Source organism: Cynocephalus volans, chromosome 3 (assembly GCF_027409185.1).
Source record: "Cynocephalus volans isolate mCynVol1 chromosome 3, mCynVol1.pri, whole genome shotgun sequence".
Classification (NCBI taxonomy): Eukaryota; Metazoa; Chordata; class Mammalia; order Dermoptera; family Cynocephalidae; genus Cynocephalus; species Cynocephalus volans.
In genome coordinates, this window is record NC_084462.1 from 133724668 (window position 1) to 133751700 (window position 27033).

Below are 27033 nucleotides of genomic sequence, written 5' to 3' on the forward strand. Positions count from 1 at the left end.
GATACTTTTATATGATATAAATCTACTAGTTCCTACATAGAAGGTCAGCAATTCTTTTGTTCTTGGAACACAAAATGTAGATAAACCTTATGATAAATGTAAAGATGATAACAAAACTTGAAGAATGGTATCAGCATGCAATAACCTAACAGTTCTCTTTAGAAAACTCAAGCAACAGTTCCAAAGACAGATGTTATTAAAAACTATCACAGGTCTCTGAAATCAATTTATGCTATACATAAAACAATAATTAAGTTCAGTAACACATTAATTTCACTTCCAAACAAATTTAGGTAAACATTGAATAACATATTTGTTGAAACATAAATTTCTTAAAAAAACCCAAAACTACATATCAATTGCTGTTTTATAAGTGAAACAGACTTTTCCCCCATATCCCGTATATAAATCTTTAATTTGAAAATCCTCTTCTCAAAAGTTCAAAGATTCCTTTTCTTTTAACCTCTCATAAAAGCATGGATGTTCAACCTGCTAGTGGACGAAAAATTTGAAATTTGAACCTCAAAACTATACTAAAGGAAAATGCCAAAATAAAAAGCAACAACTATAGTAAATCTGGGTAAAATATATATACATTGGTATCCCATAGGCCCCTGCATATCTTCCATCACATTATGCTATACTCTAGTGAAAATGTTCCTTTGATGATGGCAGGTGCAGAAACAGACTTTTAATCCTTTGAATGGAAATTTTGGTTGCTCTGCCACTTGGGCCATGTGACCCAGATGATATGATGGTAATCAAAGTGTCTGTAGCAGACAACGATGCTTTACAGAGCCTTTGGCAGGCCCTTAAAGGCAAATCACAGTACAGAATTTAGGATTTTGGAAGAACGTTATATCCTTCTCTGCAGATAACTATCCTTCTTTTGAGAAAGTGCTTCTGGCTTTGATTAAACACTTGACCACAGGTCACCAAATCACCATATGAACTACCTATTAGTAACTGGGTGTTGCCCGACTCACCAAGACACAAAATTGGGTATGTATAGCAGCACTCCATAGTCAAGAGGAAGTATAACATATAAGATCGGGGTTGTATAGGTCCTGCAGACACACATAAGTTGCAGAGGCAAGTGGCTCAAACTTCCATTACCCCTACTCTTGCTAAATTGCCTCCTTCCCCTCAACCTGCCCCTATGGCACCACAGAGAGTTCTCTATGACCAGTTGACCAAGGAAGAACAAATACAGGCCTGGTTTACAAATGGTTCTGCATAACATTCTGGTACCACTTGGAAGTGAACAGCTATAGCACCAGAGCCCCACACACGTGGCCCTGAAGAATTGTGGTGAAGGGAAATCTTCCCAGTGGGTAGAACTTTGAACACCACACCTGGTTGTTTATCTTACCTACAAGGAGAGAGGGCCAGAGTATGTCTCTACACTATTTCATGTGTAATAACTAATGGTTTGGCTGGCTGGTCAGTAAAAGGAGCTCTGGAAAAAATATATATGAATGAACCACTCCAAATAGGCTCAGAGGGTAAAGATATTTGAGTTCCATATGAATGCTCACTAAAGAGTAATCTCGGCCAAGGAAGATATTAATAATCAGTAGACAAGATGACCTGCTCCATGGATAATAGTTAGCCTCTTTCCCCAGGCACCCCTGTCCTTACTCTATGGCTTCATGAACTGAATGGTTAGGAGAAAAGACAATCTCTTCAATAAATGGTACTGGGAAAACTGAATATCCACATGCAAAAGAATGAAATTGGATCCCTATCTTATACCACTCACAAAAATTAACTTGAAATGGATTAAAGACTTAAATGTAAAACCTGAAACTATACAACTCCTGAAGAAAACATAGGGTAGAAGCTCCTTGACATTGGTGTTGGCAATGAATTTTTGCATAGAACACCAAAAACACAGGCAACAAAGGCAAAAATAAACAAATGGGACTAAATAAAACTAAAAAAGCAAAGGAAACAAAGCAGTACAGGTACAACCCAAGGAATGGGAGAAAATATTTGCAAACCAAACATATGATAAGGGGTTAATATTCAAAATATATAAGGAACTCATACAACTCAATAACAACAACAACAAAAATGAGCCAACTAAAATATGGCAAATGATTGGAATAGACATTTTTTCAAAGAAGACATACAAATAGCCAAAAGGTACATGAAAATGTGTTCAATATCACTAATCATCAGGGAAATGTAAATTAAAACCACAATGAGATATCACCTCACAACTGTTAGGATGGCTATTATCAAAAAGACAAAATAGGGCTGGCTGGTTAGCTCAGTTGGTTAGAGCATGGTATTATTACCACTAAGGTCAAGGGTTCAGATTCCCATACCAGCCAGCTGCCAAAAACAAAAACAAAAAAATAAGCACTGGCATGGATATAGGATACACTGTTGGTGGGAATGTAAATTGGTACAACCATCAGGGAAAACAGTATGGAAGTTCCTGAAAAAATTAAAAATAGAACTAACATAATTTCCAGCAATCCCACTTCTGGGTATATATCTGAAGGAAACAAAATCAGTATTGCAAAAAAACATCTGCACTCCCACATTCATTGTAGCATTACTCACAATGGCCAAGACGTGGGAACAACCTAAGTGTCCACTGACAGATGAACAGATAAAGAAACTGCAGTATACATACACAATGAAACACTATTCAGCCATAAAAAAGAAAATCCTGCCATTTGTGGCAACATGGATGAACCTGAAAGGTATTATGCTAACTTACGTATGTTAGACAGTGAAAGACAAATACTGTATGAGCTCACTTATATCTAGAAGTTTAAAAAAGTTGAATTCATAGATACAGAGAGTAGAATGGTGGTTGATAGGGACTGGGGCAGGGGGCGAGTGGGATGGGAAGATGTCGGTCAAAGGGTACAAACTTTCAGTTATAAGATAAATAAGTTAGAGATCTAATGTACAGCATGATGAGTATAGTTAATAATACTGTATGGTAGACCTGAAATTTGCTAAGAGAGCAGATCTTAAGTTTCTCATCACACAGAATGATAACTATGTGAGGTGATGAATATGTTAACCAACTTAATTGTGGTAATCATGCCACAATGTATATGTATATCAAATCATCATATTGTATACCTTAAACATAAACAACTTTACTTGTCAATTATACCTCATTAAAGATGAAAAAAAATTATGACAGCAAGGATAGAGGTCATGCAAGGGTTTAGCAACATGGATTTACCAAGGCTAATCTGTCTACAGCCACCACTGAGTGCTCAATCTGCCAATAGTAGAGACCAAGAGAGCCACTGATATGGCCCCTGAACCACTTCCATCATAGAAAAGGCAGCACTTAGTTCTCATTGGAATAGGCACTTGCTCAGGGCCGAGCCCGTGGCGCACTCGGGAGAGTGCTGCGCTGGGAGCACGGCGACGCTCCCGCCGCGGGTTCGGATCCTATATAGGAATGGCCAGTGCACTCACTGGCTGAGTGCCGGTCACGAAAAGGACAAAAAAAAAAGGAATAGGCACTTGCTCTGAATATAGATTTGTCATCTCTGCCCATGATGCTTCTGCCGAAATCACCATTTATGAATTTATGGGATGTTTTATTCATCATAATGGTATTTCACACAGAAGCACTACTTCTGATCAGCAGCAAATGAAGTGTAACAAGAGGCTCACGCTCATGAATTCACTGATTTTGCCATTTTCCTCATCATCCTGAAGCTGCTGGGTGACTGGAAGTGGAATAGGCTTTTAAAGATTCAGTGACAGCACTAGCTGGCTGGTAACACCTTACAGGGCTGGGGAAGTGTCCTCCAGGATGCCCTATGTGCTCTCAATCAGTTAGTAATAATATATGGCATTGTTTCTCCCATGGCTAGGATTCATAGGTCTGAAAATCTAGAGGTAGAAATGGGAGTTGTTCCTTACAATTACCTCAATGTCTCACTAGTAAAATTTTTGCTTTCTATCCATACAACTTTGGGCTCTGATAATCTAGAGGTCTTAGTTTCAAGGGAGAAATGCCTCCATTAGAGAATAAGCAATGGTTCTACTAAACTGGAAGTTGATACTGCCACACCTGGCCATTTGGGTTCCTCATTCCAGTGAATCAACAGGCAAAGAGGGGATTGCTGAACCAAAGAGGAATAGGGTAACAGATCCCGACTCTCAAGGTAAGATAGAGTTGCTACCTCATGGAGGGCTTGGGGATGATAAGGAGGAGTATGTCTGTAATACGTATCCCCTGGGGTACCTCTTAATATCACTTAATATTCCCATGTGTTGTTATAAACATTACTGGAAACTACTGCAACCCGAAACAGGCAGGGCTGCTAATGGCACAGACATTTGAGGAATCAAAGTTTGGGTTTCCCCACCAAACTAGAAACCTTGACCAGCTGAGATGCTTGCCAAAAGCACAGAGAATATGAAACTGGTAGTAGAAGGAAATTATAAAAATCAGCTATGACCACGTTACCACTTACAGAAGTCAGGAATGTAGTAGTTGTGAGTATTTAATCCTTACTTTGAAATAAATATATTTGTCTTTATATTACCCAATTCTTCCTCTACCTCCACTGTTATAGATTGAATTGTGCTCTCCCCCACGCACCCACATTCATATGTTGAACCTCCAATGTGACTGTATGTAGAGATAAGGCCTTTAGAGAGATAATTAAGGTTAAATGAGGTCAAAGGGTAAGGCCCTAATCCAATAGGACTATAAGAAGTGTCATTATAAGAAGACAGAGAGACACCCAGATCACTTTCTCTCTCTCTGCACAGGCACAGAGAAGGGGCCATGTGAGAAAGTAGCCATTTATAAGCTAGGAGGGGCCTCACCAGAAACCAAATCTGACAACACCTTTATCTTGGACTTCTAGCCTCCAGAACTGTGAGAAAATAAATTTCTGTTGTTTAGGCCACCAATTTGTGGTATTTGTTATGGCAGCCCGAGAAGACTAATAATATACCCATCTCTACCGTTCCCCCATTATCTAACACAGAATTTCTCAGCCTCAGTACTATTGACATCTGGGGCAGGACACTTCTTTGCTGTGGGGGCCTGTCCCACAAACTGAAGGATGTTTAGCAGCATCCCAGGCCTCTGCCCACGAAATGCCAGTAGCACTACCTCTCCCTCCCAAGTTATAGCAACCAAAAATGTCTCCAAACATTGCCAGATGTCCCCTGGGGAGTAAAATCTCCTCCAGTTGAGAACTGCTAATCTAATGTAAGATGCTTAAGTAGTGGCTAACCTTATATATCAGTATTTAAGTTACAGGATCTCAAAGGGGGAATGTGATTCAGCGAGAAAACAAAGACTTTGTGTCTTTTTTGGCTGGCATGTCTGGTTGTATGAGGGATAGTTATGTCTTATTAGGTATAAGCATAATTTTCCTACTGTCTTTACTTGGAAGCTAAATATGGTTATAAGGTGGGTGTATGGATGCCAAGGTGACAAGCAGTGGACTGCTGGGGTTTGTACTGTGTCAACTTAGTTAAGCCGGGAACTATGCTTGACAGAATCCCCTACCCTGTATGGTTCCAACTCAAAGTTTACCAAAACAGGAGCTGCATGAGATTTGGCAGGCAGAAGTAAAGCAGCAGCAATTATTCTCTGAAGGTCATCCTAGTCCAATGTAGTGACACACAGATACCCATTACTCAGTGAGTTCCAGTTCCATATCCAGCTTTGCTCCCCAACCACTGAGCCTACTGACGAAGAGCTGCCCCAGCCCATTACTTGGGTGTAGACACAGAGGCAAAGAATTCCCACTGATTCCTTAGGAGCTTCCCATGTGCAATCCCACTTCAGCAGCTGGACACTTGGCTTCTTAGAAGATTGGTTGGAGAGCCTCTGATCCACATACTCCCTTCAGAACCTCCGCTCTCCCAGATCCTTTCACAACTGTGTAAGGCCTATTTCCTATAATAAATCCCATAACACTCATTGATGACTCTGCTCCCCTGCCTGAATTCTGATGATGCAGCAACGGGGAACCCAATGCCTCTATGCTATTCACTGATTCTTGCTTTAAACTATGTGAATACAAAGGAAAGCTGTATACCTCCCTCTGTGCAACCTGCACAACCTTCCCAAAGCCTTCTACTTTTAAATTTTTTTTGGTTGCTGGCCAATACAGGGATTGAACCCTGGACCTTGGTGTTATCAGCACCACACTCTAACCAACTGAGCAACCAGCCAGCCCCAAGTCTTCTAATTAGTAGAGAGTAAGTTAATGTAGATCAGTAGGCAGAGGGATAAAATATCTATCAGTTTTGCCTTAAAATTAAACACTCCAAGTGCTCATAATCCTATTCTTTGCCAAAACAGCCACTTTATGAAGACATTCCCAAATTGAAACCCTTCTTAGAATGAAAGCTGCTAAATTGCTCTAAAAGAATTTTTCTGAATTACTTTTACATTAGACAAATTTCATTCAATCACTTACAATACCCACAGGTTAATTCAATGTTTTAAGAAAGGAGAGAGGATAAAAGCAAACAAGTTTTGCTTAAGAAACTTTACCTTTGTATTCTTTATAACAATCGGATATTTCATCCCTGAAAAAAAAAGAATTAGTGATAGATTTATTTTTTAGCAAAAGAAGAACAACACTATTTAAAATATTATACTAGGCTTCCCAGTTAGCTCAATTGGTTAGAGCATGCTACTGATAACACTGAGGTCCAGGATTCAAGCTCTGTACCAGCCAGCTGCCAAAATAAATAAATTAATAAATAAAATAAAATATTACTCTAGTAACAAATTTAAATGATTTTCTTCTGTCATAATCATGACTGCACCCTAGTTTTCATTCTGAAGCTTTTTACTGAGTAACAAGATTAAACTAGTTTATACTTGACAATATGTAAAACTCTGGCATGTTTTTTTAGCTTGCTTCATTTTAACTCATTTAATCTATGCTTATAAACCATTCCTATCTCAGCTCTAATGTAGACAGTCCTAGCTTTTCTCTGAACTACAATTGTGGAAATCATGCTGTACAATAATAGATCATCATAAATCAGTGTTTTCCCACAGGACTAAAACTATGATATGAGAAACCTTGTTGTCAAGTGATTACCTGATTTCTTGCAGGTTCTAGGTTGTTTAGAGAAGAATTATCAAAATGCAAAAACTTCCAATAATAAACTGGCCATTTATAAAATTAGTTCCCACTCAGATACATGGGATCTCAAAGTCTTACAGAGCATATGTATGGCAAATAAGGAATACAATCTACCTGTATATAAATTTGATTTATTATGCTACCTATACGTAACAAACTTAGTTATTTAACAATTTTGGTCCTCATCTTAGAATTTACAAGGACAATGCGAGCATGATTCAGATGGCCTAGATCTCCTTAAAAATCTGTCAAGGAAGAAAGAATCAAGCACCACTTTTTTTCTCTCTCAAATTTCCCAACAGCAAATAGAAGGCTTACAAATTTTTCATTTAGTTAAAAAAAAAAAAATTAATGTCCTCAAAGCAAAGCAAAACAAACTCTAAGTGCAGTCTAAAATAGGGGTGGGGAGAGTTCAAAATGGCTGAGTCATTTTATGACCTTGGGCTGTCATTCTGAAACTTGGGTGCCTCTAAGAATTACTAAGGGCTTATTATTCCTAGGCCCTATCCCCAGTCAGTCTGATTCTGTAAGCCTGGGTGATGCTAAAATCTGCATTTTAAGCAAGTATCCCCAAGGGATTCTGACTCTAACCTGCAAGGTAGGGAAGTGTTTGGGGGCTAATTTTCCATAAACCACTTTGGCAGTTCAGATTTTAGCATAGGTCAGAAGTGTCTGATCAGTATCTAGTTCTAACAGCAAAGACCCTCCAGGAGTCCCTGTTCTCATGTCCATGTCTCTTCTGCATCTACCTCTGGTTCTGCGCCCTACTCTGGCCTTGGTCTTGCACTCTCACTAGCACTACCTAGGCCTCTCACTAGCACTACCCCAGGCAAAAACAATCCCATTTTTAAAAAAATCAATACTAGTATTCAGTAGAAAAGACAAGGATGGCTTACCATCTTTACTTCTTGAAGGGCTTTCTTTAGCCATTTCAATATCCTTTACTTCAAAATTGGTCAGGACAGAGCCACCTGCTTCTTGGAAATCCTGGGCAAATGACAAAGCCACCTGCTGATAGTCCACAATACCAGTATACGGACAATCAATTGCCATTAGACCCTAGGACAGAATTATGTAAAAGTCAAAATAATACAACCAAGAATCAATGAGGTTTGCTCAAAATTTTATTTTTGGCTGAATTTCTTTAAACACACATTATCCTTCCTTGGCAAAAATCTGATAGTCATAAAGGAAAAAAAATAACATAAAAGTTTGCTCTATTAAGTGCCCAAACTTGATACTGAACACATATGTAATGTGTCTAACAAATAAAAGAAAATAATAATACTAGGTAAATAAGAAAATCTCTAGGGCTGGCTGGTTTGCTCGCTTGGGAGAATGTGGTGCTGACACCACCAAGGTCAAGGGTTTGGATCCCTGTACTGTCCAGCTGCCAAAAAAGAAAAAAAAAGAAAAAAGAAAAAAGAAAATCACCGTAATCAGGAAACAATTTGCCCCCTCAGAGGAGTTAACTTTGACAGGCTCTTCCTGCTGCTACAATGAGTTTTTCAGTTTTATAATCTCTCACTGTATCTGATTATGATCTGATTCACATCTGATTCTGAGTCGAATTCTGTATCAGCAAACATTTATCTTCTAAATAAGCCCTACTGAGATCTTCGCAGTAGTATATCATATGCCATGCAAGCTCAGTGAGAACTCAGGGCTGTTCTAGCTATTCACAATGTTTGCAGAGCATTATTTTGTTTTGCTGCAGACCCCATCTTCAAGACTACAAATATGGCATGGAGATTTTACGTGGTTAACTGAAATTATCTCTTTAGGTAAAATGATAAATTAAGAGTCAGGTTTTTTTTTTTGTTTTCACCACTGTTGGGAAAATAGAATGGTTTAGTCAGGACCCTCGCCTTGGGTCTGGTTGGATGTGATTCAGCACATCCTTTGTAAGCAAATTGTGTGTGTGTGTGTATGTGTGTTGAGTTAGTGTGCACACGTGCGCCAATGTATCTTTTTAGTGTTGTTGTTATTCTTGTGTTCTTCAGAGTTGGTGAAGCAGGCTGGCTGGCAGTGTAGTGCTTCGGTCAGCTGCCACACTGCGCAGCCATGCTTTCCAACCTGTGGCTTTCAAGGACCTGTTTGCTAGTTACCTAGCTCATAGACCTGTGTGTGAGGGGTCTGGTGACCCAGCCTAGTGTATGAAAGGTTTGTGACCCAGTCTGTGAATGGGCATGAGGGGTCTGTGAGCTCCAGACCCAGCCCTAGCTCAACAATCAGCCCAGTCGGCAGGATTACCAGCAGGTAAAAGAGCCTGACAACTGGCATGGTCATGGAGCCAGACAATTGGCGTCACAAACAGGATTATTAGCTCCACAACTGGCGTAGTCAGCAGGATTCTGAGCAGGTACAGGAGCCAAAAGCCCTTGGAAGAAGGAAGAAATGTGGCTACTTTTGAATATGCTCTGCCCTATGGCCACCTTCCTGTTGACTGGGATCTGGTTGCTGTACACTGTACTGCAAGGCAGCACAGACCAGGCACTACGATGCAAAACCCCTTGGGAGGGGGAGGAAATGTGGCTATCCTTGAGCATGTGGTGTCCAGTGTCACTTTTCTGCTGATCAGAGCCTGGCTACTGTTAACTATGCTGCAAACTGATCGAGATTTGCAGCAGAAAGCAGTGTTGTTGGAAGCACAGATAAAGGTTCTGGAGGATGACGTGCAGCGACTGGCCACTCCTGCCCCTCACACCAGGGAAGATGACCAACCCAGTGGTGAGTTGGGGAAAACCATGTGTCTCCAGGCATGACCTGTTGTGCACAAGAAATTGAGACAGTAAAGCAACAGAGAGCCCCTGGCTGCTACAGCTATGGGACCTGGAGGTGGATAGTGTAACATGCTCTAGAGATGATATAGTAAATGCATGTTGCATTTGTCTCAAGGCAAAAGGCTTGGAGGGTGCCACTTAAACCCAATGGCCAGCCAGGTGCTGTATAACCCAAGAAAAGAGTGCAACATGCAGATGGGCAGATGACCTGAGGATGACCCGAGAATTTCAAGTATGTTTTCACCTGGTGAAAAGGTGGGAAAGTTAGTCTCCGTTACTATATGCCTGTCTCGGTGGCAGTGGTTACAGGAGAGCTGCAGATATGCACAGGGGTAGGGCAGCCACTCCTTGATGGACTGGGCAAATGCAGCTGTTGGAACTGTGTGGGTGAATGCTGCAGAACTGCCCAAGACTGTGAGTGAATAGCCGGTATAAGCCAAGCTGATTGAAGTAATTCAAAAGCCAGAATGTAAAAGGGAAGCAGAGAGTAAAGATTTGGAAAATTTGCAGCCTGGCCATGAGACAGAAAAGCAGAAAGCTGGAGAAAAATGTAAGGGTGAAGCTGATAAACTGTTTGCTAAACACATTAGCTTGGTGGTGGGGCAGCTAGATGCTAATGACTAAGACAATGAAAAGGCCCTGAGGGCATTTGAAAAGTTTGGGAGAGTGCCCCACCCATCCTAGAAGGACTGAGTTATCCTGAAGGACAGACCTGGAAACCTGCTCCCTGCATCCCAGGTGCTCCAGCTGGAGCAGCTCCAAGTGTGGTTTGTAAGGTAGCCCTGGAGAGTAGAGGCCTAAAACCTCGGTGGCATCCATGTTGTGTTAAGTCTGCAGGCTGGCAGGACGTGAGAACAGAGGAGGCATGGCATCATCCACCCAGATTCCAGAGGATGTATGGAAAAGCCATACATACATACATGCACTCAGGTGGAGACCTGCTGCAGGGGTGGAGCCACTGCAGATGTCATCTACAGAGCAATGTAGAGCAGAAAAGTGGTGTCAGAGCCCCCACAAAGGAAATGTCTAGTGGAACCAGGATGGTGGGACTGCCACCAGGAGCTCAGAACTGTGGGGCTGCTGGCAATGTGCAGCACTGGCCCAGAAAAGCTGCAGGCACCAGGGCAGCTCAATGGGCTGCACTTGGCAGAGCTGTAGGAGTGAGACTGCCCAACACTTTAGGGGTCCAGATGCCCCAGTATGCTTAACATTTGCCCTGTTTGGGTTTTGGATTTTTGGGGGGCCTGTTTTCCTTTCTTTTCTTTCCTTCTGGAATGAGAATGCATACCCAATGTCTGTCCCACTGTATCTTGGAAGTAGATAAACTTGTTTTTGACTCTTTACAGGTTCACGGCTGAAAGGAGTTTTGCCTTTCATCTCAGATGAGACTTTGGACTTTGGACTTTTGAGTTGGTGCTGCAACAAGCTAAAGACTTTTGGGACTGGGATGGAATGTGTAATATGTGAATGTAAGGGTCATTTATCCTCACTAAGGGAACATGGTGGAAGATTCTGAATGCATAGGGTGTATGGTGAGGGACCTGAAGGGGTGGATTGTTGGGAAAATAGAATGGTCTGGTCAGGACCCTTGCCTTGGGTCCAGTTGGGTGTGGTTTAGCACATCCTTTGTAAGCAAATTGTGTGTGTGTGTGTGTGTGTAGTGCACATGCGTGCCAATGTATCTTTTTAGTTTTGTTGCTATTCTTGTGTTCTTCAGAGTTGGTGAAGCAGGCTGGATGGCTGGCGGTTCAGTGCCGCAGGCAGCTGCCACACCATACAGTCATGCTTTCCAACCTGTGGCTTCAAAGAACCTGTTTGCCAGTTACCTAGCTCATAGACCTGCATGTGAGGGGTCTGGTGACCCAGCCTGGAATGTGTGAGGTCTGGTGACCCAGCCTGGCATATGAAGGGTTTGTGACCCAGTCTGGACAACAGGTTTGAGGGGTCTGTGAGCTCCAGACCCAGCCCTAGCTCAACTATTGGCCCAGTTGGTGCAGGACTACTGGCAGGTAAGAGCCCGACAACTGGTGTGGTCATGTAGTTTCACAATTGTTGTCATGAACAGGATTATTAGCTCCACAATTGGAGTAGTCAGCAGGATTCCAACATTAGTTTAGCAAGAGCACCAAATAACCACTCAAGACACATTCAAATGTCACCTCTCCCATGGTGACAAAGATGCAAAGGATTACTCAAAGCCCATTTTTTCTGAGAGTGAGAGGCCCAGAAGGGGTTAATTCCCAGGAACCCTCAGGGGAGAAGCATTCCTCGGCAAATAACCACGAACTAGGCTTTTCTCTCAGTATTTATTCTCCAGGCAAGAAAGTTACAGAAAAGGAACATAGGTGGTTACAAAAAGAAAAGCAAGATAATTGTCATGGCAACAATTATCAGGTATATAGCTGCACCAAGGACATCTGCCCTTAGAGCCAGCAATTTTGCTGTGTTACAATTCTTTATCTACAACATAGACTTTAGCCTGGGGATAGTTTTCTGTCTTTCGCAAGCTTAACATTTCTATGTGTAATTCTAAAAAGTTAGGCCCTGTGAAATACATTTGCTTTATAAATGTTAGTATACTCCACATTAAAACTCTGTAAACGATCTACAACACACCCTTATTTTATTTTTTTGAATAAATGCTCAATGTCCCATTTGCTTTCTCTAATTATGAAGAAAAGGATGAGTAGAATTTCACACACTAAGTACTGACTACATTTTAGTGATCCTTGGTAACATCACCATTTCCTGTTGCCTTATTGTGTATATGAGTATATAAATTCTCCCAATCAATTTTCCCTAAGAGGGTAGTCCAGTTCCCAGAATAACTAATGTTCAAAAGCTGAATGCAACTGGTAAATTCTACCACCCTCTGTTTGGCCAGCACAGGACAGTTGTTGTTGAAGTTATAAAATAATATCTGATATAATATTATTTTCAATGTCTCACTTTGTATTCATACCACACCCCGACCCTAACACATTTATGTGCTTGACTCTTAAAAACTCAGGCCAGTATGGGGATCCAAACCCTTGACCTTGGTGTTACCAACACCATGCTCTAACCAAGTGCGCTAACTGACCATCCCTCTTAAAAACTTTTGACTTTGTCGTCTTGACCAATGCTTCCAAATAGCTAGATCATGATAAAGGTAATGGCTCACAAAACATCCGACAGTCTCTTTTCACAAATTGAAAGCAATATTTGGTAAACTTCAACATTTTCCTAACAGTCTTGTTTCCAAAATATGAGAGCATTTGCCAAGTATAGGAAATCATTTCTTCTGTTTTGATACAGTTGATAACACATTACGACTTTACATTATATCTAGTCACTGCCCAACAATCCCTAAATTCACAGGTCCATAGTTATATTGACCTATATTCACAGGTCAACCTATAAATAGTATTTTGGGTACAATAACCTCAGAAGCTAATTTAGGATAATACCAAGAGTTTAGTCCACAAAAACTTCCTTACATAGCATATGTGGCAAGTATGATAACAGAGGAATAAAAATGTGCAGTAAAAGTTCTTCATTCTGGATCAACAGTTTTCAGGAATCCCAAGTATCCTTCTTATTCATCTCATACTCCTATTACCCAGCACAATGCCTCATACACAGACTACACTCAAATATTTACTGAATGAATGAGCTTTTGAAGGCTGTCTTTAAACATATTGCATACTGGATTTCCCCACCTCCAGATCTTTCCCAAAAGGTCTCCCTTCTTTTCTTTCTCTTTTTAGTCTTGGTTTTTCCCTGCCCATGAGATGTTGGGGTGCCCCAATACACATGTGTTGGGGAAAGGTGGAGTGAGTCGCTGCTACCAAGGAATGCAATGGCCTGGCCCAGGACTGGTTGCAGGACAGAGGCAGCCAAGTTGGGTTGGGGCTGATGAACAGGCTGGCTGTGTCTGTCAGCCAGGAGGCTGGGCATACAGTGTCTAGGTCAGAAGGTTAGAGTCTGAAATCTGAGACCATGATAGGTCAGGTGGTTGGAAAAGAACCAGGCAAGCAAGACAAGGAAGTTGGGAGTAGAACTCAGTCAGGATAAAGAGGAATAAATGGTTGACCAAAAGGGTTAAAGAAAAAGCAGAAGAATCAGCAGGGCCAAGGTCAGAGACAGCAGTTAGGCTATGCCTAGAGAAGGAGCTGTCAAGAGTTATCCTCCAAAGTAAAAGTTTAAAATTTTCCAAGATCCTCCCCTAAAGGTTACTTAGTCTTCTTTTTAAAGTGACCTGGTCAAGAAGCCTTTTAGAGGCTAAGGCTAAACTTTTAGAGATGAACTTCTTTCTAGAGGGCCTGGCAGAAACAGAAGTGACCCTGTACCATGGAAATTTTGTCCATTGTTCCTAGTGGTAGCAATGAAGTTGGGAGACAAGGGAGGAGTTTACACAAGACACCTTTATGAAATAATTAGACTATCTTTTTCACTATACATTGCTACCCCTAAATTCATATAAGCACTCATGTTACAATCTGGCATTATATAAAGTACATCACTTCTGCAGAGGCTTCAGAGAGAAGCAGGATATACCTCTTTTATAAGTATTCTCCTCATTCATCTTTTCAGTGGGAGTTGGTCTCTGAGAACCCTTCTTAAGCCCTCAGACTAAGCTAAAAGTGCTCCTTTCCTTTGGTACAAGACAGAGAACCAGCTCTATCAGACTACTTATCATTATATTAAAATTACATCTTCTGCTACACTACAATTTCCTTCAGGTAGACAGCCATGTCTTATCTTCATATCTGCAGTGCATAACAAAATGTTTGGCACAAAATAAACAAGAAAATTTTGGTTGAACCAAACAGTAAGTTCAGATCTTGGGGCAGGGCAATCTTTAGGAGCTGTGTGACCTTGGGAAAGTAACAACCAGTTTCTTCATTTATAAGAAACAAAAATATGTGTATATGTGTAATTTTATTATCTATGCACACATATCTCATGTACCTCATTCCAAGGACCTGTGAGAATCACCTGGTCAGGGGTAGAGAATAATATCCAGACTATTCTTAACCTTTACAACATGTGGAAAGTTTTGTTTGTTTTTTTTTTTAAAAAAAGCATGATATAAAGAATTATGGGTTCCTCTTCCTATTTTTTCTATCTTTAAAGCCCTTTACAAGGATGTGGAATAGACAATGATCAGAAGAAATTTTCCAAATTCCTCAAATTTTGGTACCCTAGGAAACCAGTAATCCTGTTTTTCAAACGGTATAATCAAATAATTTTTACATCACGACCAAATCAACATTGGCGTCAGCAGCTCTGATGTCCTTTTTGACACCAATCTTGAAGTCTGAAAGAGCTTTTCATTAGCAAATAAAGATAAAAAGTGTTAAAAGTTGGCATGCCTTTTTGAAGATTATAAATTGTTTTATTCTCAAAGGAAATACTTGATAGGAACATGTCAGTGAGATTCTCACATCTTAGTTTCATAACCAAATTCCATCAAAATCACATAAAGCTATGAAACAGCAACAAGCTTACCATACTTTTAGGAAGCACTTGTTAAATAAAATTTATAGGAGGTCATCGTTTTGGACTGAGCTCCTTACTAGACCTCAATAGAGAAAACCAAAATGAGTCACTCATACTAAAGTTCCATATCACCAAGCCAAAACTAAGTTGCTTATCTGACCTTCTGAGAAATCAAGAGAGAAAGATAATAGCCAAAACCCCAAACAGGCCAGTTTTAGCTGGCATGATAAGGAAGTCCTCTCTGTTTTAACCCTCTAAGTAAAGTAGCTTTGAAATGACCAATCTGCTTTTTGTTCCATTTCTGTTTTCTCCAGCCCTTTTCTGGCCAGTTTATCAGAGTGCCCTTTCTAAATCTTTGGATGAGATGCACTACAATTCATGAATTGCTAATAAATGCCAATTAGATCTTTAAATTAAATTTGTTATAATTTTGTCTTTTGACACACACAATAGTTTTGTAAAGCACTTATATAGATAAGAGACAGGAAGTGAGTGTAATCTCAAAAATTTTTAGCAGACTTTATTTTTTAGAACAGTTTTAGATTCACAGAAAAATTGAGCAAAAGGTACAGAGATTTCCCATATACTCCCTGCCCCCACATACACACAGTCTCCTAATCTATTCATTTAATACTAGTATTTTTTTTTTCCTTGAAGCATGGCATTGTTCTAAACAACCAGATCTTATATGCGTTATTCACAACCCTGCTTTACAATATGCTAGGCTCTCCACTGTTTTTATTTATTTATGTATTCGTTCATTCATTCATTCATTCATTTTGGCAGCTGACCAGTTCAGGGGTCTTAACCCTTGTCCTTGATGTTATAATACTCCACTGTTTTTAAATAACCTATTTTATTCTACAAAGGAACTGATATGCCTTAATGGAAATAAGCTGAATAAAATAATGAGTTAAAAGTAAAGCATCAAGAAAGGGGGAAATATAAACCAGGGGAAAATGTTAAGGGACGCCCCAACCCCTACTGACCTTAACATATGCATTCTGCTTCTGTACAAATCGCTTGCTAAAATAAATGGGGGAATAAACAGAGTAGCATGGCCAAAGCCATTTTAGGTGGCTCTGCTATTTTAGCCTGGAAAGTCCCTATGGGGAATCCAGGGTGGGGAAGGGCTACAGGGCTAACCACAAAATTAGCTTATGTTATCGCTGGCTTGCTTGCATTGGCTAGATTGTGTCAGGTGCGAAAAATTCCCACCTAGCTAAAAACAAAAGCTGCAAGAAGTTTCAGGTTTCAACTTGGGGCTGCGCTTCTCGATTGGCCTGCGTAGCCCTGGCTGCCAGAAATAAACTCTTTTCCTTTTCCTATCACCCGGTTCTCGTGGGCAAATTTCTTTTACCCTTCGGACGTTGGCCATAACATTTGGGGGCTCGTCCGGGATCCCTTAAGCTTCTTGAGAACCATCCTTTTGGCCCTGGGACTTTTTGGATCTCTAGGGGGGAATTCCTGAAAAGACTTTCTTCAGCCCCAGAGAGACAAACCCACGGCAGGCGCCATCGAATTTGGTGAGTCGACTCCTTGGTTGGGAAAAAGGCTAGGCTGGACATAGCGGTAGACGCCTCTTTCCCTGGATCAAACGAGACGTCGTTCTCATCTGTTGGGACCTTTTTTAGGTCATTGGGACTTTCATTTTGATTTTTAAATCTTTTATTATATGCGTATTGTTTGTTAGTTTCGGTTTGTGTTTAAGTCCTTTTGTTCATCTAGTTTCATTTTGTGTTGTCTGCTATAAGTGTAGCTTGGCCGTTTCAGCTCCACAGGACATCATGGGACAAGGATCCTCCAGACCAACTGTCCTCCAATGTTTTCTTATGAACTTTAACACCTCCCGAGAGAAGGCTGCAGACTTTGGGGCCTCCATGGACCCCGAAGTCTTGCGAGTCCTTTGTTAGACTGATTGGCTGGCCTTCAATGTCGCTGGCCATCAGGGGGCTCTCTTAGTCCCCCTTAGCTCAGCCGGTCAGACCGGTCACCTTCAGAAAACCCGGACACCCTGATTAGATACCTTATATTCTCATTTGGGTTGAAATTCTGTCTTACCCTCCTCCTTGGTTAAAAAGATGTTTTCCAGGTTTAAAGAAAAATGCTCGGCACCGAGAGACTGCCGCCATTCTCCTGAGGAAGCCGCGCCCTGATTCTGCCCCTAAGCAAGTTTTATCAAACGCTCCAGAGGAGCCGGACCTGACCTGCTGCCCTCCAGCTTACACAGAGGACCCCATCCAAGTGTCTGACCCACTTATCTCTCCCCCACACCCGCTCTGGGGCCTCTAATTGTCTCCAGCGTCCCGCCCCACCAGTGTCCCCTCCTTCCTCTGCTTCTCCTTCTTCACCTTCCTCAACTGGTTCCCCTCCTGGACTTTTCCCCTTGCGTGAGGCCACAGGGGCAAATGGCCCTTTTATGGTATATGTTCTCTTTACCACCAGTGATCTTTATAACTGGAAAAACCAGAACTCTTCCTTTTCCACCGATCCAAATGGTCTCGTTTCTCTGCTTGAGTCTGTCTTTTATACTCACCAGCCCACCTGGGATGATCGCCAACAATTGTTACAGACTCTGTTCACTTCTGAGGAACGTGAACGAGTCTGCCGAGCCCAATGGTCTCCCCACGGATGACCCTGAGCGATTGGCTGCTGTTTTCCCACCCGCCGCCCCGATTGGGACCCAAACAGTAATAGAGGTAAGGAGGCTCTCGATAGGTTTCGCCAGGTCCTGTTACAAGGCGTTCGAGCTGCAGCCCGAAAACCCACAAACCTATCTAAGGTTAGTGAAGTTATCCAACAGCCCGCCAAATCTCCAAGTGCATTTTTAGAGCGCCTCCTAGAGGCAAACCGGATCTATGCACCCATAGACTCGGAAGCACCTGAAAATCGAAGGGCAATTCATTTGGCCTTTGTAACTGAGTCTGAACCCGATATAAAATGGAAGTTGCAGAGATTAGAGGGATTTGAGGGCAAGGTTCTTTCAGAGTTGGTAGAAATAGCCCAAAAGGTTTTCGCAAATCGCGACCCACCTGAAGATAAGCAGCTTAAAAGACTAACTAAGGTTCTGCTGGCCACACAAGGCCAACCCAAGAAACCTCAGGTCCCTCAAGAGCAGTCAACACGGGGGCGAAAAAACGCCCACCATTGGATAAAGACCAATGTGCCTACTATAAGGAAAACCAGTATCATTTCTGGTGGACACGGGGGCTACATACTCTGTACTGAAAAAACCAGAACTGCCTAGCAATAAGCCCCCCATTGCCATTCAAGGGGCTACAGGAAAAACTAAATTTTGTTCATGGACAGAAGGGTGACTCACCGACTTAGGCAAGAACACAGTCACTCATTCGTTCATTTTAATGCCTGACTGTCCAGTGCCTTTATCGGGCAGAGATTTACTCCACTAATCTTGGAGCAACCTTCCACCCTTTTGGTGACACTGCCTTTATCCAAAGAATATAGGCTCTTGCCAGAACAACTGCAGGAGGATAAAACCTCCAACCACCAAGAATTGCTAGCTTATTACATGAAACTTGTGCCCCAGGTCTGGGCTGAATCTATTCCTCCTCGGCTAGCAAGGCACCAACCTCCAATAGTGGTCCAGGTCATGGCAACTGCCACCCCCGTCAGAGTAAAACAATACTCTCTTCCGTTAAAGGCACGACAAGGGATAGAACCTGACATCAATAAATTAAAACAAGAAGGGATACTAGTGCCTTGCAAGTCTAGCTGGAATACTCCCCTGTTACCGGTCCAAAGCCAGGGACAAATGACTACAGGCCTGTCCAGGACCTCTGGGAAGTCAATAAGAGGGTGAAAACTATCCATGCAACTGTACCAAATCCCTATACGTTGTTGAGCCTGGTTAATCCCCTCCATCAGGTTTATACAGTGTTGGATTTAAAGGATGCCTTCTTCAGTCTGCCCCTAGCCAAAATCAGCCAGCCTCTGTTCGCCTTTGAATGGGAAGCCCCAGACGGAAGCTACTGTGCTCAACTAACATGGACTAGACTGCCTCAAGGATTTAAAAACTCACCTATGCTGTTTGCTGAAGCGCTGAGCCAAGACCTCCAAGATTTCAAGGTAAAGTGGGGATCAAATGTAACACTGTTACAATATGTCGATGACTTGCTATTGGCTGCACCCACCCTGGAGATTTGTAAACAAGCCACAGGGGATTTATTAAAGACCTTACAATACCTAGGATACCAGGTATCCGCTAAAAAGGCCCAACTTTGCTCCCTGATGGCGACATATTTGGGGTATATCCTAAGTGCAGGGAAAGGAAATTGTCCCCTGACCACATAACAGCCATCCTAAATATACCAGAGCCAAAGACTAAAAGGCAAATTCGAGAATTCCTAGGAGCCGCAGGATACTGTTGCTTATGGATTCTCAACCTTGCTGAAATGGCCCAGGCCCTCTATGAGGCTACTAAGGGACCAGGGCATCAAATTACTCTGACTGAAAGATTCCAATTGGCATTCAACAACATAGAGGCCGCTCTTACGCAGGCCTCAGCCCTGGCACTGCCCAATCTAGAAAAGCCTTTTACCTTATTTGTGGCTGAAAACAAGGGCATCACAAAGGGGGTGCTAACCCAAAATCTAGGGCCATGGAAATGACCGGTGGCTTACTTGTCATGCAAGCTGGACCCAGGGGCCACCGGCCGGCCCACATGCTTACGAGCTACAGCTGCAACTACACTCCTAGTAAAAGAAACTAATAAGTTAACCTTGGGCCAACCCCTAAATATTGTTACCTCTCATGGGGTAGAGACTATACTAAAAACCCCTCCAGGAAAATGAATTTCAGAGGCAAGGTTAACACATTACCAGACCCAACTGCTTGGACCCGAGCATATTACATTCTCCAACCCGGTTGCCCTAAATCCAGCCACCTTGCTCCCTGACAGTGACCCTGACCGCTGTGAAGTCGCACACGATTGCCTTGAAATCTTAGCTGCCTTCCAGGGCACCCAACCCAGGGATGCAAGACACTCTGAAGGAGGCGCAGCTAACTCTTTTCACAGATGGCAGCAGCTACATGGTTGATGGAGTCAGGTATGCAGGTGCCACGGTGGCTACTCCTGAACGAGTACTATGGGCAGAAGCTCTCGGGTCCCAGACCTCAGCCCAGCGGGCAGAACTTATCGCTCTCACAAAGGCCCTTCAGCTTAGAGAAGGTAAGACTGTAACTATCTACACTGACAGTAGATATGCCTTTGCTACTGTACATGTACATGGAGCCCTCTACAAAGAAAGAGGTTACTCACTTCAGAAGGAACGACAATTAAAAATGTTCCTGAAATTCTTGCACTATTAGAAGCTATTTGGCTTCCAACCAAGGTTGCAGTTATTCATTGCAAGGCACACCAAAAGGGAACAATTGTAGAAACTCAAGGAAATAAATAACTTCGCTGATAAGACTGCTAAAACAGTGGCATTCCAACCAACCAGGACGTCAATCATAGCACCTTTGCTACCACAACCTCATTTGCCACTAAAACCTGAGTACTCTCCAGAAGATGAGAAAAAGGCTAAAACATCGGGATACCAAAAAAACATAACCACTGGGTGGTATGAATCAAAGGACAAAGCCATATGGCTACCAGAAAAAAATGGGTCAATGCTTGGCTCATGAAATTCACCAAGCCACCCATTTAGGGAAAACAAAGCTATTAGAATTAATTAGACAATCATTTAATTTTAATAACGCATCAAAAATTATTGAATCATTAACTAACTGATGCCTTGCATGTACTCAAATAAACTCTAAACAGGTCACTCATCGATGGTCTGGAGTTCGACAAACAGGTAATACTCCAGGAGAACATTGGGAAGTTGATTTCACTGAAGTTATGCCTGGAAGGTATGGATACAAATACCTGCTTGTATTAGTAGATACATATTCTGTATGGGTCGAGGCATTTCCTACCAAGTCTGAAACAGCCTCTATAGTAGTAAAAAATTAATCAATGAAATCTTACTCTGGTTTGGGCTACCCACAACCCTCGGGTCAGATAATGGACCTGCCTTTATGGCACAAATATCCCAACAACTGGCCAAATGTTTGGGAATAGAATGGAAGTTACATTGCGCCTACCGCCCTCAAAGTTCAGGACAGGTTGAGCGCATGAACAGAACTTTAAAAGAAAGCTGACCCCGTGGCACACTCGTGAGAGTGCGGCGCTGGGAGTGCAGCAACGCTCCCGCCGCGGGTTCGGATCCTATATAAGAATGGCCGGTGCGCTCACTGGCTGAGTACCAGTCACATAAAAGAAACCTTGACTAAGCTTCATTTAGAAACTGGTGAAAAATGGGTAGACCTCCTTCCCTTTGCACTATTAAGGGTATGAAATTCCCCATACAAACAGGGATATACACCTTATGAAATTCTTTTTGGTTGCCTCCCACCCCTATTACCCAGGGTGCCAATGGAGGCTGACCCCCAAAAGCTGCCTGCCCCTATTTTGGGGGACTTCAAACCCTACAACAGATTTGTTCACAAATCAGAAACAAACTAAATGCTAACGCTTCCCTTCCAAAGCAGGAGCCACCCGGACCCATCCCTCAACCCAGGGACTTGGTGTACATAAAGAAGTTAACTGCCTCGTCCCTCCAGCCCTGCTGGACTGGACCATACCCAGTGATCTTCAGCAGGCCCACAGCTGTAAAGGTTGCCGGAAAGGACGCTTGGATACATTGGACTCACGTCAAACTGGCACCGAACTCAAACCCCAACAACCGACTGCTGGAGCGTCCAGACCACTGACCGCCCAACTAAGATAAGACTAGAGAGACTTTAACATGCTTTTTAAAATTCAACCCCTAAGATAGCAATGATTTGCTATAGCTACAACAACAGGGGGGAATGTTAAGGGACGCCCCAACCCCTACTGACCTTAACATATGCATTCTGCTTCTGTACAAATCGCTTGCTAAAATAAATGGGGGAATAAACAGAGTAGTATGGCCAAAGCCATTTTAGGCGGCTCTGCCATTTTAGCCTGGAAAGTCCCTATGGGGAATCCAGGGTGGGGAGGGGCTACAGGGCTAACCACAAAATTAGCTTATGGGGCCGGCCCCATGGTGCACTCGGGAGAGTGCAGCACTTGGGAGCGTGCAGCACTTGGGAGCGCAGTGGCGCTCCCGCCACGGGTTCGGATCCTATATAGGAATGGCCGGTGTGCTCACTGGCTGAGCCCGGTTCGGGCGACACCAAGCCAAGGGTTGCGATCCCCTTACCGGTCACAAAAAGACAAAAAAAAAAAAAAAAAAAAAAAATTAGCTTATGTATCGCTGGTTTGCTTGCATTGGCTAGACTGTGTCAGGCGTGAAAAATTCCCACCTAGCTAAAAACAAAAGCTGCAAGAGGTTTCAGGTTTCAACTTGGGGCTGCGCTTCTCGATTGGCCTGCGTAGCCCTGGCTGCCAGAAATAAACTCTTTTCCTTTTCCTATCACCCGGTTCTCGTGGGCAAATTTCTTTTACCCGTCAGACATTGGCCATAACAAAAAGAACACACATAACTAAATATCCCTAGTTAACTTAACTGATATCATCAAAACGTCCCCTAATTTTTTTTTTTTTGGCACCTAGCCAGTATGGGGATCCAAACCCTTGACCTTGGTGTTCTCCAAATATTTCAAACAAAACCAATTTGAATTTACTAGAATTGTTTAAATACCCATATAGATAATACCTATCACTTCCTGAGGGATTAACATAGGCTGAATGCCTTACACGTTTTGTTTAATTCTCAGAACCTCCATTTTACACATGGGAGTGTGTAAAATTAGAAAAATTATAGCTCATCTAAGGTCAATAGCCTTTAAAGAGGCAGATGTGAAATTTGAACTTAGGCCTATCTCACTTCTCAGCTATTAGATTATACTGCTCACCTTATGTTAGATACCAGTTAATGAAAAAAAAGAGAGGATACAGTAAGATAAAAACAAAGGATAATGTGTCAAAACTCCCTAAAGTCTGGGAACTACTGACCTATTGTGTACAAGAGATATCAGATAGGAATCAGATAATTCAAGAACAACTACAGGGCTGGCCAATTAGCTCACTTGGTTATAGCATGGTGTTGGTAACACCAAGGTCAAGGGTTTGGATCCCCACACTAGCCAGCTGCCAATAAATGTATAAATGAATGAATGGCTTTGGCTCCTCTCTCCCCATGTCCAGTTCCATCCTATGTACCAGAACTTGATTAACTTTCCTAAATTAGTACATTTTGCATGTCACTGACTTGCTCAAATACTTCAATGGCTTCCTACTATTTAGATCAGGGGTCAGCAACCTTTTCCATAAAGGGATAGATAATAAATATTTTCATCTATGTGGGGCTTATGATTTCTGTTGTAACTTCTTTTCTAGACTGCTTGGTACTAAAGCAGCCACAGACAATATATAAGTGAACATGTAAGGTTGTACTGACAGGTGGTGGGCTGGATTTCGCCTATAGGCCATAGTTTGCTGACCCTGACTTAGATCATTTATTGTTTGCCCAAAGCTTGAAGGTAGATAGCCAAAATAAGATAGTCAAGAATGTGTCCTCTATTTTAAACAATCAGTCATTAATTCACCATCTCAGAGAGATAAGAAATATTTGGGGAGAGACATGGAGACTAAAAACACCTAGTGTGTCTCATAAGCAAAACACTTTGATTATCTTGATTGAGTCTCAGGGAAGGAATAGGTTTGGTTTGATGAAGCTGAAGATGCTATCACCTCCAAAGAAATCCTGAAAAAAAAAAGGAACAAAGCTGGAGGCATCATACCACCTGACATCAAATTATATTACAAAACTATAGTAACCCAAACTGCATGGTCCTGGCATAAAAATAGACACATAGACCAATGGAACAGAAAGAGAGCCCAGAAATAAATTCATGTACCTATAGACAACTGATTTTTGACGAAGGTGCCAAGAATATATATTGGGGAAAAGATAATCTCTTCAGTAAATGGTTCTGGGAAAAGTGGATATATACATGTAGAAGAATCAAACTAGACCCCTACTTCTCACCATATACAAAAATCAACTCAAAATGGATTAGAGATTTCAGTGTAAAACCTGAAACTACAAAACTACTGGAAGAAAACATAGGTGAAATGATCCATGACATGAGGCTGGGCAAAGATTTTTTTAAATAAGACTTCAAAAGTACAAGCAACAAAATCAAAAATAGACAAGTGGAATTACACCAAACTAAAAAGATTTTGCAAATGAAACTTAAAAGAGTAAAGAGAATATTTGCAAACTATATATCTGACAAGGGGTTAATATCAAGAATATATAAGGAACTTAAACAACTCAACAGCAAAAAACCAAATAACTCAATTGAGAAATGGGCAAAGGATCTTAAGACACTTCTCAAAAGAAGACATACAGGGCCAGCCTGTGGCTCACTTGGGAGAGCCTGGTGCTGACAACACCAAGTCAAGGGTTAAGATCCCCTTACCGGTCATCTTTTAAAAAAAAAAAAAAAGAAGAAGAAGACATACAAATGGCCAACAGGCATATGAAAAAAATGCTCAGCATCACAAATCACTAGGGAAATGCAAATCAAAACAACCATGAGATACCACCTCACTCCAGTTAGAACGGAAAAAAAAAAAAAAAAGAAAACAAGTGTTGCTGAGGATGTGGAGTAAAGGGAACACTTGCACCCTGTTGGTGAGAGTGCAAACTAGTACAGCTATTATGGAAAACAGTATTGAGGTTTCACAAAAAATTAAAAATAGAACTACCATTTGATCCAGCAATCCCACTTCTGAGTATATACCCAAAGGAAATGAAGTCAGCATATTGAAGAGATATCTTCACTCCCATATTTATTGCAAAACAATTTACAATAACTAAGATATAGAATCAACCTAAGTGTCTGACAACAGATGAAAGGATAAAAAAAACCCCAAAAAACATGATATATATACACAGTGAATTACTATTCAGCCATAAAAAAGAATGAAATCCTGTCATTTGAGGCAACATGGATGGACTTGGAGGACATTATGTTAAGTGAAGTAAGCCAGGCACAGAAAGATGAACACCACATAACCTCACTCATGTGGAATCTAAGAAAAAAAAGTTCATATTATACAGGCAGAGAGTAGTACAGTATTTACCAAGAACTGGGGAGAGAAAACAGGGAGAGGCTGGCCAGTGGGTACAAAATTATATATTAGATAGGAAGAATAAATTCTGATGTTTTTTGCACAGTAAAGTAACTACGATTAACAGTTAAGTTTTGTATATTACATAATAGCTAGAGGAGAGGCTTTTGAATGTTTTGCCATAAAGAAATGATAAATGCATGAAGTGATTGATACATTAACTACCCTGACCTGATTATTATACAACATATATGTATCAAAACATCAGATTGTACCCTATAAGTATGTACAATTACAATGTGTAAGTTAAAATAAAAAAAATTTTTTTAAAAAAAAGATGCTATGACCTCTACAGGAAGAACTCATGGGATTCCTAGGTACTACTGGCTTCCTAGTAGCTTTACACAAATTTTCAAAATCCTGCATATTTTGATTCAACTTTAACTTTACAACCAGAGATAACTTAAGAGGGGGAAATGTATTTCTATCTTGTCTTTTCACAGAAAGAATTTGAAGCAGCTTATAAAAACAAACAAACAAAAAACACATAAAACTATATAAATTAGCATTAAATACTGGGCCCACCAAGTATATGGATTAGAAAGCAAAAAATAAAACAGTTATTATTTGCAGACAACATGACTGTACACATAGAAAATCCAAAAGAATTTACAAACTATTAGAATCAATAAATGAATTTAACTAGCAAGCTTAATACAACAAGGTCAAAAATCAATTACATTTCTATATACCTACAAGAAACAAAAAGAAAATAAACTTTAAATAAGTACTATTTATGACAATATCCAAAATAACTGGAAATTAATTTAAGAGACATGCAAGACCTCTATACTGAAAATTTCAATATGATATGCAGTAAATTAAAGAAGATCCAGACAAATAAAGAGATATACCATGTTCATGGATTGGAAGACTGAATATTACAAAGATGTAAATTGTCTCTAAGCAGACCTACAGATTCAGTGCAATCTCAATCAAAACACAACAGGTTACCTTGTGGAGTTTGGCAAATTAATTCTAAAATTTATATGGAAATTCAAAGATCCAAGAATAGTCAAGACAATGTCAAAGAACAAAACTGAAGGACTTACTTTACCAGGTATCTAGATCTACTAAAAAGCTACTGCAATTAAGACATATGGTAGTAGTACAAGAAAAGAAAATGACACAAAATAGAGTCCACCCATATATAGCCACCTGATATCATAAAGGTAATACTGTAGTACAGTGGGGAAAAATGGTGATCGGTCAATTGGAAAAAAATTTATCTTGATTCCTACCTGAGAAGACAAGCTACAGAGTGGCAGAAGATATTTGAGATATATATATATATATATATGTATGTATGTATGTATGTATCCAAAATAAGCTTTTAAAGATCTTTAAAAAAAAAAGATCTTAAAGAGATCTTAAAAAGCATTTAAAGATCTTAATTGGATCCAAAAAAAGACTCATATCCAGATTGTATAATGAACTTCTAAAATTAATAAGAACT

The 27033-nt window shown here is 41.1% G+C and overlaps 1 protein-coding gene across 5 annotated transcripts in view; it reads right to left on the reverse strand.

The window, feature by feature from the left end:
• The window catches only part of L2HGDH (L-2-hydroxyglutarate dehydrogenase), a 58223-nt gene that overhangs the window by 15043 nt on the left and 16147 nt on the right, over positions 1-27033 (reverse strand). For all 5 annotated transcript variants that reach the window (XM_063090822.1, XM_063090821.1, XM_063090825.1 and 2 more), the window contains 2 exons: positions 8015-8177; positions 6515-6549 (listed from right to left, as the gene is read on the reverse strand). In XM_063090822.1, coding sequence (XP_062946892.1) covers positions 6515-6549; positions 8015-8177 — 198 coding nt within the window. The remainder of the gene's footprint in view (positions 1-6514; positions 6550-8014; positions 8178-27033) is intronic.